This window comes from Acipenser ruthenus, chromosome 1 (assembly GCF_902713425.1).
Source record: "Acipenser ruthenus chromosome 1, fAciRut3.2 maternal haplotype, whole genome shotgun sequence".
Taxonomy (NCBI): Eukaryota; Metazoa; Chordata; class Actinopteri; order Acipenseriformes; family Acipenseridae; genus Acipenser; species Acipenser ruthenus.
The window spans coordinates 79,003,772-79,022,332 of NC_081189.1; the positions used below are offsets into that span (position 1 = coordinate 79,003,772).

The 18,561-nt window shown below is 36.5% G+C and overlaps 1 protein-coding gene across 1 annotated transcript in view; it reads left to right on the forward strand.

Annotated features, from left to right (window-relative positions):
* The window catches only part of LOC117421167 (proteasome adapter and scaffold protein ECM29-like), a 43,174-nt gene extending 25,542 nt beyond the window's left edge, over positions 1-17,632 (forward strand). The window contains exons 34-49 of the mRNA XM_034035203.3: positions 1,315-1,433; positions 1,762-1,912; positions 3,978-4,043; positions 4,475-4,564; positions 4,998-5,064; positions 5,350-5,441; positions 5,534-5,600; positions 6,346-6,537; positions 7,962-8,173; positions 8,308-8,351; positions 10,291-10,483; positions 14,900-15,047; positions 15,329-15,434; positions 15,675-15,763; positions 15,974-16,045; positions 16,568-17,632. Coding sequence (XP_033891094.2) covers positions 1,315-1,433; positions 1,762-1,912; positions 3,978-4,043; positions 4,475-4,564; positions 4,998-5,064; positions 5,350-5,441; positions 5,534-5,600; positions 6,346-6,537; positions 7,962-8,173; positions 8,308-8,351; positions 10,291-10,483; positions 14,900-15,047; positions 15,329-15,434; positions 15,675-15,763; positions 15,974-16,045; positions 16,568-16,707 — 1,848 coding nt within the window. The 3' untranslated portion in view covers positions 16,708-17,632. The remainder of the gene's footprint in view (positions 1-1,314; positions 1,434-1,761; positions 1,913-3,977; positions 4,044-4,474; positions 4,565-4,997; positions 5,065-5,349; positions 5,442-5,533; positions 5,601-6,345; positions 6,538-7,961; positions 8,174-8,307; positions 8,352-10,290; positions 10,484-14,899; positions 15,048-15,328; positions 15,435-15,674; positions 15,764-15,973; positions 16,046-16,567) is intronic.
* The last annotated feature ends 929 nt before the right edge of the window (positions 17,633-18,561 follow it).

Genomic DNA, 18,561 nt, shown 5'->3' on the forward strand with positions numbered 1-18,561 from the left:
CTTTTTGCTGCATTACAGCCCTACATTAATATTATTTCATTTGTTTTAAGTTTTCGCTGTTCAGTTCATTATAAACATTTTTACACAACAGTACTCACACATGTTTGGTCATCATCACAACTGTTCCATGAAACTGAGGTTACTGTATTCTGCTGGTGTTAATAATATACAGCATCTCTCTGCACTTAGTCATTTGTATATCAGCTGACAAGGGCTCAGCTGATATCCCAGCATGCCTTTTTTCTTAGATGTAAATTACTTAAAGTACATACCTGTTTGGTTATCAGTAGGCTTGCTACGTTTCGATATTAATCGGTAAAGCTCGTTAAACGTTGAATTCCCAAAAAATGAGAGTTCAACTGAAATAAATTTATATAGGATAACCGTCGGTAAAACCACTCGCTATTTTTTATTTTCGTACCAGAAATCATCTATTAGTTTTTATACTTACTGTCTGTTCCGTCTGTGTTCAACTCTGAATGGCTAGGAGTCGCTGTCAGTCATCTCGGTGATCTGTTAGTATAGTTTCACTGTTACTGTCATTTCACCCAGTTCTGACAGATCTTGTTGACTGAAGCAGCAGCAGAATGCTCTCATTCGTTTAAATGACTCAATCATCAAGACCTGCACCGACTGTCCACTTTCATTTGCCAGCTCAAGCGCCTGTCATTCAAAGCACCTACTTTTGAAATGAGTGGGTTAAGGTATAGGTAGGCTTTTGCTAGGTAAACAGTGACAGTTATTAGTTTGATTTGAAAATGGGCCGCAAAAGGAAAACAATGAGTATTGTGCACAATCCCCTGACCGACATCTCTGAGCGGGCCTGTCTGCCTTACCTTCCAGTGACTCCAGCTGTGCTGAAGAATAAGTGCAAGTTAGTTCTGTTCAGCTATCTAATGTTTTGTTCTGTGCATATTATTTTTACTTGTAAATGTATGTGTAATACACTTTTATATGCTGCGTTTTCTACACTTTATTTGAGACAAGAATTTGTGTAGGATCTTTATCTTTACAAGGTATAGCTCTACCTTGACCAAATGTCATTTCAATTAGAAATTAGATATTTTTCAATGGCATAAAAATGGCATTTTTTTTTTTTAGTGTTTTTTTTTTTAAAGCATAAAGGTCAATTTCACCCATTCTCTGCTTGAATTGAAAAATAAAGATCTGAAAAAAACTGTAAATTCTTTCTAAAATAAACATTGATATTAATCGCCGATTTGGCAAAAAATAAAAATCGAATAGTAGCAAGCCTAGTTGTCAGACTGTTTTAAATCTGTATAATCGTCATTGTTTTGTTTTTTTTCCTTGTAGGTTTGTGTACGAATGTGCGAGCCCTCAAGCGCAGCAGCACAGCGTACTGTTGCAGTTCTCCTACCCTGCCTCTTAGAAAAGGGCATCATGAGTAACGTGTCTGAGGTCCGGGCGCTCAGGTATACCTCCAGCAATTGTATGTTTAACAGAAATGTCTACTGTAGGCTGTGTGTGGTGAAATCAAGAGGACCATTGACGCAAAAAAGCAAATTTACTATTAAAATAACTGTATTCTCTATAATTTAGTGTTGAAACTATATGTACATATACACGTGTTTCAAAATGTTGATATAAAATTAATATGGTAAGGTTCCATGTTACAAAATGTTTCAGAGAAAATGCTTCTAGCTTTAAAGCTTGCAAGAAGAATCCTACTGCAATACGTGTTCATCTGCTTTTAAACTAAGCTATACACCATCTTAGTTTGTTACCTTTATTCTCTTTCAGTATTCAGACCCTGGTCAAGATCAGTAAGAGTGCTGGCGCCAGACTGAAGCCTCATGCGCCAAGACTGATTCCTGCCTTGCTGGAATCATTAACAGTGTTAGAGCCACAAGTTCTTAACTACCTAAGTCTACGGGCCACAGAACAAGAGAAGGTATGACAATTAAACACATGACCTTTTAAGCTGAGATGCTTCATTGTCTCATTATGGGGACACATAGGTAGATAAAGGCACAGGTGTCACAGTTTATTGCCAGACTGACATTTAGTAAGTCACTGGCTGAATTGGTATTTGAAATACTGGGCCTTGTTAAACAATCTTTAACTTGTGAGTGATTTTTAAGAATGTTTTTTCAACAAGTCAGATTTTCCACAGTTAGATTTTCATTCAAATGTTGTAGACTGTTATTGGCTCTTTTAATTAATTATAAATTAATTGTTATTGGCTCTTTTAATTATAAAATCAAATTTTTAGGTTTTATTTAAATAACTCATGAGTTATAGTAAGTAGTGGGTTTCCGAAAAATATAGTGTTATATTTCCCCACGTGTTGCTACAACTGTTTAAATAACGTACTGTACCTGTAATTTTTCTTTTCATTGTTAACATCCTGACAGCATTTTACACTTATAACTTTAAAGGCCTTGTCAAACTTTTGCCTGCGTGTTGCCTTGCATTTTGCGGTGGTCACACGAGAGACAAGCATGCAGTCAACAAGCTGGCAGCACACAGGCAACAACGTAATGCAAACCAATCATAATGCATGTTTTTTTCACTAGACGTAAACATGCTGCTAAGGAAGGCTGCTGCTGTTTTAATAGCAATGTTAGATGAGGAAGAGGAGGAGATGTGAAGAAATATTATTGTATCACTTGTTTTTAAACTTAAACAAAAAAGAAGCCTTATGACTTTTTTTGTTGTTTTCTAAAATGTGGTGAACAAGAAGGCATTTTTTTTGTAAACCGTTACAAAAATGCAACCATTACAGCCTTTTAATTTTTTTTTATCTCTTGAGCAAAAAATAAAATTGTTATTGTCCTTTTTGTTTTCATTTATTATAAAAAATATATATTGAAACAAAGGAACGCACAAAGTAACAGATGACCTCCACAGCAACCTTTTATTTTCTTATTTGTAATTATTTCTCAGACCAATAAAAAAATGAAACATAATCTATAAACTTCACTTTGATAATATCTCTTCAGCTAAAGTTGCCCTCGTGTCACCTGAATAATAGAACTTTGTCGCCAGGGTGTCTGCAATTTTACTGAAAAATAAATGGTAACGTAATCAATAGAGCTGACTGTGTCCAGATCAGGACTTCACTGATATTGAGCATGGGAGCTGCTCTTTCCCATGTTACAACTGTATACAATTTGAGGTGCTGTCACAAATTCGAGACACAACACTTGCAAAATATAAAAAATATAAACATGCTGAGTTCATTGCAGTCATCAGCTGCATAGATTAACCACTCTGCAGAATGTGGCAATAAACAAGGGAGTATAGACATTAAGTTACTGTTTTAGTATCACTTTAGTGTCTTAACAAGTGGTTGTATTTCAAGCAGTTGCAGATAGCAACCAGCTTGCTCCTGAAGTGGTACCAGCAATTGGATTTGACTGAGGAGCCATTGGCTCCTAAGGCAGTTGTGTCTGGAGCCCTGATTTGTTTTTGTTTTAAAGAAATGTATTTTAAATAATAAACAGGAAACAAAAGCAAAACAAGTCATGAATCTCATTTGACCAAAAGTTTACCAGTGTAATTGCAAACACTTGCACAAGCAAATGAGACAGTTGTGTGATTTGTATGTTTCGTGCTGAATTTACTGTATCGTGATACATATCGTATCATGAACCTCATATCATGATGGGTATCGTTAAGACACTGCTGATACCCAGCCCTAGTCGCCGGGGTGTTGACCAGGGTGGTCACACGGGGCGACAAGCCAGCAACAGCTGTCGTCCCCTTGTTGTGTTGACAAAAGTCGCCCATGTGATCAGGCCTTAAAGTCTGTTTTCAAAGCTGTCTTCAAAATGTACGCTCTAGTGCAATGATAGCGTAAAGATTATTGCCCACATTGTCAAACAGGTACCACAGCAATAACGATCCATCATGTGCCCACTGTGTGTATATTTATACCACATATCTGCACTGTATGATTTTCAGAAGCTATTACATTGTATGTTAAATTTGCTCTGTTTTTATTATCTCCTCAGACAGCAATGGATGGTGCCAGGCTTAGTGCTGCAAAATCGTCGCCAATGATGGAGACCATCAACATGGTAAATTTACACATTTAGTAATGTGGTCAGTCTTATTTATGTTAGTGTATAATATAAAAGGTTTATTTGATTTGTCTCAAATGTACAATGACTATATTTGGGTAAGTTAACCTGTCTTACAAAAAGACCCATTACCTAGTAACTTAAATTTACCACTTGTAGTTTTGTGTGGAGATGTTTTCTTTTTAACCTGTATACAGGTATGCAGTGTTGATAAAACATAAACTTTACTTGTTTCTACATTTACAGAACTCAGTTTTATGTTTATTCCCAATTGGCCTCAGTCGCCATTATCGGCAAGGCAACCTTTACAGCAAATCTCAGAACATAAATCTATAAATGTAATGTTAATGACTTGAAAGCTCCAATTGTATTTTGGGGTCAATCGATATAAAATAAAATAAAATGGTCATGATGATTTTGTATTGCAGTGCCTGCAACATTTGGATGCTTCTGTTCTTGGACAGCTGGTACCGAGACTTTGTGACCTGTTAAAAGGTGCAGTAGGACTGGGCACAAAGGTAAGGTTGTACAGCAGGCTCTAAGGTGTGTCAAGGGCTCAGTATGCTGTTCCTTAAGATGAATTATTATATGTGTGTGTGTGTATGTACAGTTGGGGCACAAGGGAATGTCGCTTAACTGAAGTGACCTTTGTGTGTACAGACAAACTGAATTTATAGAACTGAAACCCTCATGATTAGACCACACATTGTCCTTCACTAGGCTTACGTTGTGGAAACCAGTTATGATACCAGCTAATTCGTTAATGGCTCGTTTGGAAATTGCATTAGAGCCGAGGCTGCTATTAGAAATCCTCAATACACAGCTACAAATAAAACATTTTGGTCAGTGCCCTGAATCCTTGTATATTCATCAGTGGTCCAATTCAGTCAACTTGGAGCAATATTTAATGCATTTGAATTAAGAAAATCCTTTCAATCCTTGTGTTTTCAGGGAGCCTGTGCTAGCGTCATTGTGTCTCTTACTGTACAGTGTCCTCAAGACTTAACACCCTATTCAGGTATGTTGCTTGGTGTTGTCATTTACCCAATCATTATCACCTGTTTCTCCTTCCAGTAAATATTAGATCATTCAGTTCCTGTTTGCATGCATTTTCCCAATGCTTTTGGAGTTACTGTTTAAAAACCTGACGTAAAATTTAGTAATCCAGTTATCATGAGAAAAAAAAATATGTGTTGATTTACTGACATCACCTTTTTTTGCACGAAAAGCTACAAAACCAAGGCTATGTTTTTGACACATTTATTGTGTTTATGAATGGGATGGTCTTTCTGTTTTGGGGCAGGTAAACTGATGAGTGCTTTGGTGAACGGGTTAAACGACCGCAGTAGCGTGGTTCAGAAGTCATTTGCATTTGCCCTGGGACATGTAGTTCGGGTGAGTTCAATTCAAAAGAGTCATTCCTAGCAGAACAGTTAATTAGTATTTTGTTTTTCAAGTGATTTTTAAACACGATTTCCTTTTTACAGACTGCAAAAGATAGCAGCGTAGAAAAGCTGCTGACGAAACTCGGCACCTGGTATCTTGAAAAAGAAGGTATGATTTTTAGAAAGCTTTTATTTATAATACTGAAAGACCTCGTGATTTTACTACTTCAAGGATCTGACATCAGAAACTTTTTGGAATGTACGTGTGTACAGCAGTTTAAAATCTCATCAAACCTAGCAGCTTACTCTGGATTCCCTTGAATATAGAATGCAGTCTGGCTTGCTAAGTTTTTGTTTTGAAATAACATGGACCACTCTTCAGTGTATAATTTAAGACTCCTGTTGCATGGAAGTTTGAGCCATTCAAGTTTTGATTAGACATACTACATCCCTTTTGTACAGGTGACGTACAATTAGAACTCAAATGAATATGTAGAATTGCTCAGTATACTATGCAGTTGGGTCTTAAATTATTCCCTGTAGTTGTAGACAATATGTTCTGTAAAGTACAGGTTCAGAAACACAATGTATTTGTAATGTATGCATTCTTAACCACCGAGGGCTATGTTGGCTGCTGTGGGATTTCATCTGTTTTCTAAATTTTATTTATGTATTCATTGCTGATGGTATTTTGCCTTTTAAATATCCACATGTTCTCTTGGCTGATCCTGTTCTACGTTAATGGGCATAGCTGAATAATGGAGAACCTTAAGGGCATTTTTATATTTAAAAAAAGCAAAAACATCCTTACCAGCTCTAGACTTCAATAAAACCATGTAAAAGGCTAATTTAAGGAGGTTGGGCAGTATATTGCAGTAGCATATTATTATTTTTTTTCTCCCACTTTGTCTTAGAACCCATTTATAAATCCTCCTGTGCTCTAACGGTGCATGCCATTGGGCACTACAGTCCTGATGTGCTGAAGAACCATGCTGAGCAAGCACTGCCCCTGGCGTTTCTAGGAATGCATGAAGCTCCAAATGAAGAGCAAGGGGAAAATGGAGACTCAACCCTGTGGACAGAGGTCTGGCAGGATAATGTTCCTGGTAGGAATTTGCAATTTTGGTCATGGTGATTTTTTTTTTTTTTTTTTTTTTTTTTTTTTTTTTGTAATAACTTTTATTAACTGGTACTGTGTATTACAGAGATTTAGTCAATTTTTGCAACTACCATAAAAACTTTGTATAAGTCTATTTTCTAGGCAGTTTTGCGTGGCCCTTAAAAGGGGGGAGCAACTAATACACTGGTGCAATGTATGCATGTGTTGAATTTGCAGAAATCGCTATGCTGAAAAAACAGTACATGACTGGAGACGAAACAAAGACAGACTTAAATATGGCAAAAGAAAAACGAGCTGATAGAGGAGGAACGTGTTTATGGTCTGATGTAGAAAACAGGTTGTTTGATGGAGTACTTTGAATGACTAATACAAAATTAATTTAATTAATTTAGTTTATTTAGTTTTTGTTTTTTTTACTTTAATTTATGCAAGCAGCACTGTTTAATACTTTTCTTTTAAATTTGAATTAATACAGCACATTTGTAAAAGCTAATGCAGTGGGAACTATTGTCTAAGTATTGTTTTGGAAAGAAATGTTCAGTAAAGCAAAGATGATATGTTCTTGAACTTGTTTGGGTACTTGAGAAGCTAAAATAAAATAGGTTAATACAGATGCAATGTGGGATGTAGGCCTACAACTTGATTTTATGTTGTTAATTATTACTTTTTAAATCCATTCAAGTACCATTTGGCAGTGGTTTGTACTGTTACTACTGGAATTTACAGTACTGTAGTATTATTATATCTATATTTTTATGTATTTTGACATTGAATTTAAATTTACTTGAACCAATTATTTAGAAATTTTGAAAAACGGAATAGTTTCTAGAAGTTTAACTAAAAACAAACAACCCTGTAAAATTAATAATGTAATAAAATGCTGCAAACAAGGGTATTTCTAAACTAAACCTGTGTATCTTTATCGGTGTTTAACATGTAGGAAAAAAATCAATTATAAAAAAAGTATTTTAAACACAAAAAAGGTGTTTTCCTCTCAAAAATGGGGGAGCAACTTTTATGCTAGTGCGATCTATACAACGATTTTTACGGTAATTGATTTTGCCATTTCTATTTATCATATACCTGCTATGTAAATACAGTATGTAGTAGCATTACAGTCTAGGATTTCACCTAATACATTTTACTCCCGTTCTGTACATTAGTTAGCCTTGGATTGGTTTGATTTAATGTTTTTGTGCATACTGTATGACGCCTAAAATCATCTACAGGTTTTTGTTTCTTAACACTGACAGCTGTCACTGTGTATTTTTCAGTATTTAGAGTGAACAAAGCAGTGACTTTGGTACATTTTTCTCAAAAACAAACAATAATGAAGACATTTGCCAACTTGAAGTAGGTATATACTCTGTAAATTAATCAATTTGAAAACTTCCTTGCTTGTCTATTCAGGTAGTTTTGGTGGCATCAGGCTGTATATGCAGGAGCTTATTGCTATCACCCAAAAAGCGTTGCAGTCACAGTCCTGGAAAATGAAAGCACAGGGGGCAGCTGCAATGGCCTCCATTGCTAAACAGCAGACCGGGTCTCTGGTGGCTCCACACTTGGGAATGGTGTTGAGTGCACTGCTGCAAGGACTGGCTGGGAGAATCTGGACAGGAAAAGTATGTTATAGTTTTATTTACTTTAATTAAATAAAATAAAAACATTACACACAACAGGAAAACCTCATTAAGTTGGCACAACCAGCTTGTGTTCAAGATGGTGTCATTCTCAGTCTTGTTTTGTGTCTTTCCAGGAAGAACTACTGAAGGCTATAGGGAGTGTGGTGTCAGCATGCAGGTAAGTTCATTAATTACGTCCTAAGGGCTGACAAATTTAAGTTGAATGCAACAATATTAGCAATGCTTGTTTCTTGATTTATGAAAAAAAGAACAAAAAACAAAGTAAGGACGAAGTAAACACTAGAATCCTGGGGAAATCACATAGCCATGTGACTCGTACAGTGGCTGTCAAAAGTATTCACCCCCCTTGGACTTTTCTACATTTTATTGTGTTACAACATGGAATTAAAATGGATTTAATTAGGAGTTTTTGCCACTGATCAACACAAGAAAAGTCCACAATGTCAAAGTGAAAAATAAAATCTACAAATTGTTCTAAATTAATTACAAATACAAAACAGAAAATAATTGATTGCGTAAGTATTCACCCCCTTTGCTATGACACACCTAAATAAGCGCTGGTGCAACCAATTGTCTTTAGAAGTCACATAATTAGTTGAATGGAGTCCACCTGTGTGCAAATAAGGTGTTTCACATGATTTCAGGTTAAATACACCGGTCTCTGGGAGGTCCCACAGTTGGTTAGTACATTCACTAACAAAAACTACATCATGAAGACGAAGGAACATTCAAAGCAAATCCGGAATAAGGTTCTTCAAAAGCACCAGTCGGGTAGGATATAAGAACATTTCCAAGGCATTGAATATCCCCCGGAGCACAGTAAAATCCATTATTAAGAAATGGAGAGAATATGGCACAACTGTGAATCTGTCTAGAACAGGCCGTCCTCAAAAACTGAGTATCCGGGCGAGAAGGGCACTAGTCAGGGAGGCCACCAAGAGGCCTATGTCAACTCTAAAGGAGTTACAGTCTTCCACGGCTGAGCTGGGAGACACTGTGCATACGGCAACAATAGCCCGGGTGCATCACAAAACTGGCCTTATGGGAGAGTGGCAAAAAGAAAGCTATTGTTGAAAAAAACTTGCATCAAATCTCGGCTAGAGTTTGCCAGAAGGCATGTGGGAAACTCTGAGACCAAGTGGAAGAAGATTCTATGGTCTGATGAGACCAAAATAGAGCTTTTTGGCCTCAACGCTAAGCGCTATGTTTGGCACAAGCCTAACACCGCACATCATCCTGAGAACACCATCCCTACCATGAAGTATGGTGGTGGCAGCATCATGCTATGGAGATGCTTCTCTGCATCAGGGCCTGGAAAGCTTGTGAAGATAGAGGGCAAAATGGATGCAGCAAAGTACAGAGAAATCCTGGAGGAAAACCTGCTGAAGTCTGCAAGAGACCTGGGACTTGGGAGAAGATTCATCTTCCAGCAGGACGATGACCCCAAACATACAGCCAAAGCCACACTGGAGTGGCTTAAAAACAAATAGGTCAATGTCCTGGAGTGGCCCAGTCAAAGTTCGGACCTCAATCCAATTGAGAATATGTGGAAAGAGTTGAAAATTGCTGTTCACCAAAGGTCCCCATCCAACTTGACGGAGCTTGAGCAATTTTGCAAAGAAGAATGGGCACAAATGGCAGTGTCCAGATGTGCAAATCTGGTAGAGACTTATCCAAATAGACTCATGGCTGTAATTGCTGCCAAAGGTGCCTCTACCAAATATTGACTCATGGGGGTGAATACTTATGCAATCAATTATTTTCTGTTTTGTATTTGTAATTAATTTAGAACAATTTGTAGATTTTATTCTTCACTTTGACATTGTGGACTTTTTTTGTGTTGATCAGTGGCAAAAACTCCTAATTAAATCCATTTTGATTCCATGTTGTAACACAATAAAATGTGGAAAAGTCCAAGGGGGGGTGAATACTTTTGAGAGCCACTGTAGCTGACATGCAGATAGTGTACTTGGGAATCATTTTTGATGAGCTTTTGCAAATAATTCAAAAGCTGTGTCTTCTGTCAGTCTTGATCCTTCCTTATATAATACTATGTTAATTAGGAAAAACCTAATGAAAATGTCTTTCTCATTTAGTGGAGATCTTAAGAAGTCTGTACCTGGCCAGCCCAACATCATTGAGGTCATTGACTTAGTGTTAAAAGAGTGCCACAAAGAGAACCTCAGGTATAAGATAGCTGCTTTAAAATGTGCCGCAGACGTCCTGCAAGCCACTCAAGAGGACCGGTTCCAGGAACTGGTGGGCATTCTGATTCCATTGATAAACAAGGTAACTATAAATAAAGTAAGTCTGAATGGAGGATCACCCTGCTAACCTGCTTGTGAATACCATCAGTTGTACTGATTGACTGTAAGGACATGCAAAATGTTACCGTACCCTGCTAACCATTTCATCCCGGCCAAAAAACTAGCCACAAAGTGGACTAGAATATTCCAGAGATGTTGATTTTCATCTAGAAGCACTCCTTGTTCAGCCAATTGCAAATTTAGCAGTATTATTGTGTTTATAGGTGTTTCATTCTTTATATCCATGTGTGCAGATGTGCATGCGAGGTCAAAATGGTTACAGTAATTTTGTATTTGCTTCCAAATTATAAAAAAAAAAATACTTGATGCAAGTCTGTTGTGCAGCCATTAATTTTAATAATAAATTGGGTGATTTCAACCTGAATGTACTTCCTGCAAAGAATGCTTTCTATTGCAACTTCAGCCAAAGTTTCAACGCTACACCTAGCAAGTAAACATAATGCAAATTGACTCTTTTTACATACATTTGTAACCTAAACATATCTAGAGGTAAAGTCTGTAAAGGAATACGTGAGATACTGGAGAACACCATGTATTATTTAATTTCATTGTTGTTCCTTAAGCCTCAGCAAGGCCCCAGGCCCACTTAATTGGCCAATTCCCTGTGCTTTGAAGATCCAGGACTGACTCAATTTCAGGCTTTTCAAAATAAGCTGGCAACCAGCGTGATCCACTGCCTAAAATTATATTTGTGCCGGCTACTTTTATTACAAAATATTAAGATTATATTCAGGTATTATCATTGTCAATTTTTTTTGGTCCTAATATCGCACTGTAAGATAGATTTACATAATAGCTATACACAATACATAATAACTATGTATGTGTGTGTGTATATATATATATATATATATATATATATATATATATATATATATATATATATATATATATACATACAGTGCCTTGCGAAAGTATGCGGCCCCCTTGAACTTTGTGACCTTTTGCCACATTTCAGGCTTCAAACATAAAGATATGAAACTGTAATTTTTTGTGAAGAATCAACAAGTGGGACACAATCATGAAGTGGAACGAAATTTATTGGATATTTCAAACTTTTTTAACAAATAAAAAACTGAAAAATTGGGCGTGCAAAATTATTCAGCCCCTTTACTTTCAGTGCAGCAAACTCTCTCCAGAAGTTCAGTGAGGATCTCTGAATGATCCAATATTGACCTAAATGACTAATGATGATAAATAGAATCCACCTGTGTGTAATCAAGTCTCCGTATAAATGCACCTGCACTGTGATAGTCTCAGAGGTCCGTTTAAAGCGCAGAGAGCATCATGAAGAACAAGGAACACACCAGGCAGGTCCGAGATACTGTTGTGGAGAAGTTTAAAGCCAGATTTGGATACAAAAAGATTTCCCAAGCTTTAAACATCCCAAGGAGCACTGTGCAAGCAATAATATTGAAATGGAAGGAGTATCAGACCACTGCAAATCTACCAAGACCTGGCCGTCCCTCTAAACTTTCAGCTCATACAAGGAGAAGACTGATCAGAGATGCAGCCAAGAGGCCCATGATCACTCTGGATGAACTGCAGAGATCTACAGCTGAGGTGGGAGACTCTGTCCATAGGACAACAATCAGTCGTATACTGCACAAATCTGGCCTTTATGGAAGAGTGGCAAGAAGAAAGCCATTTCTTAAAGATATCCATAAAAAGTGTCGTTTACAGTTTGCCACAAGCCACCTGGGAGACACACCAAACATGTGGAAGAAGGTGCTCTGGTCAGATGAAACCAAAATCGAACTTTTTGGCAACAATGCAAAACGTTATGTTTGGCGTAAAAGCAACACAGCTCATCACCCTGAACACACCATCCCCACTGTCAAACATGGTGGTGGCAGCATCATGGTTTGGGCCTGCTTTTCTTCAGCAGGGACAGGGAAGATGGTTAAAATTGATGGGAAGATGGATGGAGCCAAATACAGGACCATTCTGGAAGAAAACCTGATGGAGTCTGCAAAAGACCTGAGACTGGGACGGAGATTTGTCTTCCAACAAGACAATGATCCAAAACATAAAGCAAAATCTACAATGGAATGGTTCACAAATAAACATCTCCAGGTGTTAGAATGGCCAAGTCAAAGTCCAGACCTGAATCCAATCGATAATCTGTGGAAAGAACTGAAAACTGCTGTTCACAAATGCTCTCCATCCAACCTCACTGAGCTTGAGCTGTTTTGCAAGGAGGAATGGGCAAAAATTTCAGTCTCTCGATGTGCAAAACTGATAGAGACATACCCCAAGCGACTTACAGCTGTAATCGCAGCAAAAGGTGGCGCTACAAAGTATTAACTTAAGGGGGCTGAATAATTTTGCACGCCCAATTTTTTAGTTTTTTATTTGTTAAAAAAGTTTGAAATATCCAATAAATTTCGTTCCACTTCATGATTGTGTCCCACTTGTTGTTGATTCTTCACAAAAAATTACAGTTTCGTATCTTTGTTTGAAGCCTGAAATGTGGCAAAAGGTCGCAAAGTTCAAGGGGGCCGAATACTTTCGCAAGGCACTGTATGTATATATATATAAAGTGTATTTCTTGTTTTATGATATCGTAAAAATATGTACCCATAGGTTGTCATACTGGGGGTTCAGGTATAGAGGCTGTAAACCTTTAGGAAAAACGGCATGATGGGATATCAGCCAAGCCCTGGTCAGTTGATATACAAATGCTTAAGTGCAGAGATATGCTGTATATTATTAACAACGCTAGCAGAATATGGTAACCCCAGTTTCATGCAACAGTTGTGTGATGGTGACCAAACGTGTGAGTACTGTTGTGTAAAAATGTTTCTTAAAATGAACAGGAACAACGAAAAAAATAAATTGTGTGTTCCACATGTGCCATTAACAAAATGCCATGAAAACTTAAAATAAATGAAATAATACTATTGTAGGGCTGTAATGCAGCAAAAAGCTCAATAAGTAAACAAAAAGGGAAGTGAAAAGGTTACCATATCAAGCTGAAAAAGTTGTTCTTTGTGAACTCCAATAAACCAACGTTATCTTTCGCCAGTCAAATTGTAGAGTACCTAAAGTTTGAGTCAACACGAACAGATTTATTTTGTGCATTTTCTTTAGCAGCCACAACTATCCCATGTGAAATACATTGTTACATTGTTTACCGTTAGGAGTTTAAAGCACACAGCAGATACCCTAGTTAGATGATGAGCTGATAATATCTCTTCAGCCAAAGAAGCAGGCATGGTAATTTAAGACATTACCATAATGAAAAATAGTAATGTAGCGTGAGTTTTGTACTAAAACAGGATCAGCTGTTGCAGGGAAAACATTTATTTCTCAAACTGACCATTTTAAGGTGAAAGCAGAATGCATAGAAATAATTGGCACTGTAATTTGGAAGTGTCATGCTGAGAAAGGAAAAATTGGGCTAATGAAATTGTCTAAAATAAATGACAATGTGCTTACTGTGGTGAATTTAATATCCTTTAAATAGCAGAATGAACTCACTGCAATTTAAATACTAAAAAAATAACGGTAACATGTAATCATAAGAGGTGTCTGTGTTACATGCCTTCAGATCAGAAATTCACCAAGTGTGGGAGCTACAGCATGCCGTTTCCCATATGACAGCTGTAGTACATTTTTCTTGTTGATCTTGCCTTGCTGTGAGCAGTGCTGAAATAAAGCTCCTTCATTGCACTAATGGAGTGCTATGTCAGACTTCACACAGACCACTACTAGTCTAGCACATGCTTAAACCATGCAAGAATGCACCATTCCCTTTTTTTCAAAAACTTCACAATGGGAAGGGGAACACTCACTCCCCTCGCCGCTATGCGCCTCGATTTACAGTGGTGCCCCCTACTAATTTGTAAGTGCCATGTACTTTTAAACTAATTGAAAATCATTCATTTGTCTGTCATTTATTTATTTATTTATTTAATTAATTAATTAATTAATTAATTAATTAATTATTTTTTTCTAACTAGCTCTGAGATTTAAATTGAAATGGGAATGTTAAGCACAACTCCCTTTTTTTTTTTCTTTTTTTTTTTTGCCCTCACTATCCCCCTGAATTACTGCTGGGGATATAGTGGAGGCGCCCGTACACACTGTATATCTAGAGTTTCTAATGAAACAGCACGATGTTGTTAAATATGATGGAATCTTGTCCATTTGAGTATGTACACATATCCTCCAATAGATTATGGATAGTAGATGTAGGTCATGGACATCTATTCTTTCATGACAGCAATAAATACATTTTGTATTTACAATTGTGGTGGGAGGTCTATGCTACGACAGCATAAATACAAAAGAGAAACAGAAAATGCAGGCCATAACACTTTTAAAAGCCTTAGATAGTTGGTATTTGTCTCAAGTTTCGGAATTTCACTTTCAGAATTCCCCGACCAGTGCACATACCCGGAAGAGCAAAGAAGATGACGATGATGATCTGGATGAGAAAGAAAAGGAACTGCAGACAGAGTCTCTGCTTTGTGCCTTTGAATCCCTCGGCAAGGCCTGGCCCAAAAGCCCAGCGACCCAGGGTAAGGACATGGAATATAAATGAGTACTTTAATATTCACTTTACTTTTAAAATGAGTAGAGTGAACATGGACATGGAAGGGGCAGTTCTTCAGTAGAGTAATCACACTGCCACAAACAACTAGTAGCAAGCAGGATCCCGTTGGGAACTATTCTATATCGTATCCTAAAAATTTAAGCATTAAAAAATAAGTCTAGGGAGATGGATAGATCTGATTTTCTGTATTTCTGTTTTTTAACGTGAAAATGCATGAATATGTAATATCACTTGCTCCATCCTCAGATCAGTACCAGTTACAGTTGTGTAAATTAATGTGTGAGAGACTGAAGCTCAGTACATGGAGAGTTCAGGTTGGAGTTTTGCAGTCCATGAAGGCCTATTTTCAAGGGTAAGTGGAAGTTATTTAAAATTATATTACGTTGAGATTTTTGGCTTCTGTTAGAAACTAGTTCCACCTATGGAGAGGCGTTTATATAATTTGCAGTTTAAGATGGGCCACAACAATGTCTTCTAGCTCCCGGTTCCATTGGGGAGGACAGTAAGCAACAATAGATCCTAATAGTGTAGAGAGCTAGTTTTGTAGTACTGTATAAAACAATTAATCAGTTTATTTTGTTTCTTCTTCCAGATTGTTACTTTTAGACAAGGACCATACAGATTCTGTCGAATTATCAGAAATCTTAACAAAAACTTGCGATGCAATCACATTTCCATTAGGTAAGATGCATCTATATTTCCTTTTTTAAACAGGTGGGTCATCTCAACTGTGAGCATGTTGCTTTTTTGCTTTCAGAAATTGAGAACCATTCTCACCCTATGGAAGGTAGACTTTTCAGAAATTAAATATGCAATAGTAAACTTGGTAAATGCAAAACATTATTAACATTACTTTTTTTAAAACATTTAAATTTTCTTTTATTTATCTAGAAAACAAGAGCTACTCATCTGTAAGAACAGAAGCTTTAAACATAGTGGAATTGCTAATAAAGAAAATTGAAGGTGGGTATTTTTTCTTAGTAAATTTGTGTTGAAGCTGTTTACACCACAAACTTTAGTGGTTTACATACTCAACATTTGAACTATTGAACATGGTTTTTATTTGAATTGGCTATATTTCACAATTTTCTATTCTGAATATTTTGTAAAACCTGACTTTTTTTTTATGTACATGAAACCTGAACCTGTATAATCAAACTCAATAAAGCAATCCGGTTTTAACAACAGATTAACACTGTTCTATACAGTATCACAAATTTCAGTAATTTCATTTGCTGTAAAGCCATAAATATTTGCTAGCCTTTTATTATGCATTTTTCCGTGTATGGGGGAAAAAAACGCAAACATTTTTGGCATGAATATCAAATTCCACTAACAATACATGCTTTGTATATTGTAACAGGTCGCCAACATTTCTGGAGCAAAATAGGTTTCATGGCTGTGATTCACCAAATATTTTGGTCGCAAATATTTATAGCTTTACAGTATCTATTGTTTTGTTCTAAATTTTGTTATCAATTGCAGAATGTCATCAGTGGGGAAGTTTGACACCAGATAGCAGAAACCAGCTGATCAATTCCTTAACCACCATGGAGTCGGACAGCAGGCCAGAATTGGGAGAGAAAGCCACCGAGTTGAGGAAACGGTTACAAAATCTCTCGTGAACTGCACTCGGAACACCCTCTTGTTAAACCTTGAGTTCTTCATCGCTGTCTCTGTTCTTTCATTTGTCAAGACCCGAGGCTCACCAACCTGTATTGCTATGTATCAGATAATGCTTAAAAAGTCTTGATGTTAATATTTAATGTATGTATAGACCATGCCCAATGTTGTTACAAAGGATTAGAATATAAAACTGTAACAAAATGGTTTAGGTTGTGATCAAGTTTATTTGGTATTTTATGGAAATTCATACATGTCATGGATGTTTATGAAACAATTTAGTTTTTTTGATTTTTTAAGTGTAGATGTCCGGAATATTGTAATGTCTGCATAAGGTGAACCTCACCTTGGGTATATTAAATACCAGAGCCATACTCGTTATGAAGCACTGATTAAAAAAAATCAGTGTGATGCAGAAAAAGTCTACAGTAGTGGGGTTTTTTTTTTCTCTTGGGTCTACCATTAACTAACCATAACTTGATAAAATGTATATTTTCGTTAACAAATCTTAAATCGGTCGGTGGGGGGGACAGACACAGATGAATCTTGTAATTGTGGCTGTGCTACCATGATGTTCAATGAAATGATTGCACTATATAAACTTTCAAACACTATGCCCAAAGTGGGCATATTTCGCTGCTGCAGTTTGCCACTGAAACAGATTTGCTTTCTTGTAGTAGGGCATTGGGACAGGCCAGCCGTTTTAGTAAACTGATTTGTTCAAGAAAGATTTAGTGCAATGTCTCTTTATAAATTATACTATTCTGCTTGTATGTTTTCAAGTTGCGTGGATAAAAAATAATTAAAAAATTAAAAAATGTCAAAATGCCAAAGTTGGTAAAGATAAGAGGCATGCACTATCTTTTGGATATTTCTTCTTTTAAGTCCCAGATGACAAGATGTATTAATAAAGTAGCTTTATTGTGAGTTTTGGTGTTTCTTTTACAATGACGATCCAGTACTAGCAATATTAAGAAGTATTTATAGACAGGAAATCCATTATTTTAATGTAGTGATTTCAAAACAAGAAAAGCTGTCTTTCCTTCACATTTACAATTGAAAGTATGACAATGTTAGTGCCCCAGATGAGAGGAAATTTAGCTTCCAATCCACTTCTAAAACACTGAAGTTGCGGAAGTTAAATTGCTACTAAGTCGTACTAAATTGTAAAGGACATATTTTCTTGTTTTGAAAGCAACACGTTTAATGAATAGACACTTTGATTGATGAGATACAGTAATCTAAAACCTCTCTGTATCAGATGATGTCACATGAAAATGTGCTCCAATATTCTTACTGAACTATAAAGTTAGGGTGCTGTTGAGATGCAAGCTGATTTTCACTCATGGGTAGCCATCTGTTCTCTTGTGGCCTAGATAACAGCTTGTATCATACAGCTTCCTATATGATTATATGGATAATACAAGTCTTTAAAAATAAAAAATTAAAAGGTGGTATTTCACAAAATTAGCTGTTTTTATCTGGATTTTTTTGTTTCAAGTTCCGCTACAAACCAGTGCATTTAACTAGCCTTCAGGAACTGGCACCATATAAAATGTTATGACTGAGACTTACCTATAGAGACTTCAACAAAGCATTGTACAGCAACTGCAGGGATGAATCATTACAATACAATTGCTACTTTGTGGTATCAGAATTGAACAGGTGCAAGTTGTTGGCTGTCATGCCCATATTACTTCCATCTCAGGGCTTATCCAAGTTATTTACTCACAGGTTAAGTATTCCAGCAATATGAGGGTTAATTTTAATTTTTTTATTATTTTTTTTTTAAAATATGCTTGTTTTGGTATCTTTTTTTTCCAGTACCTTTGGTCATTAACAGATTCCACTGAATA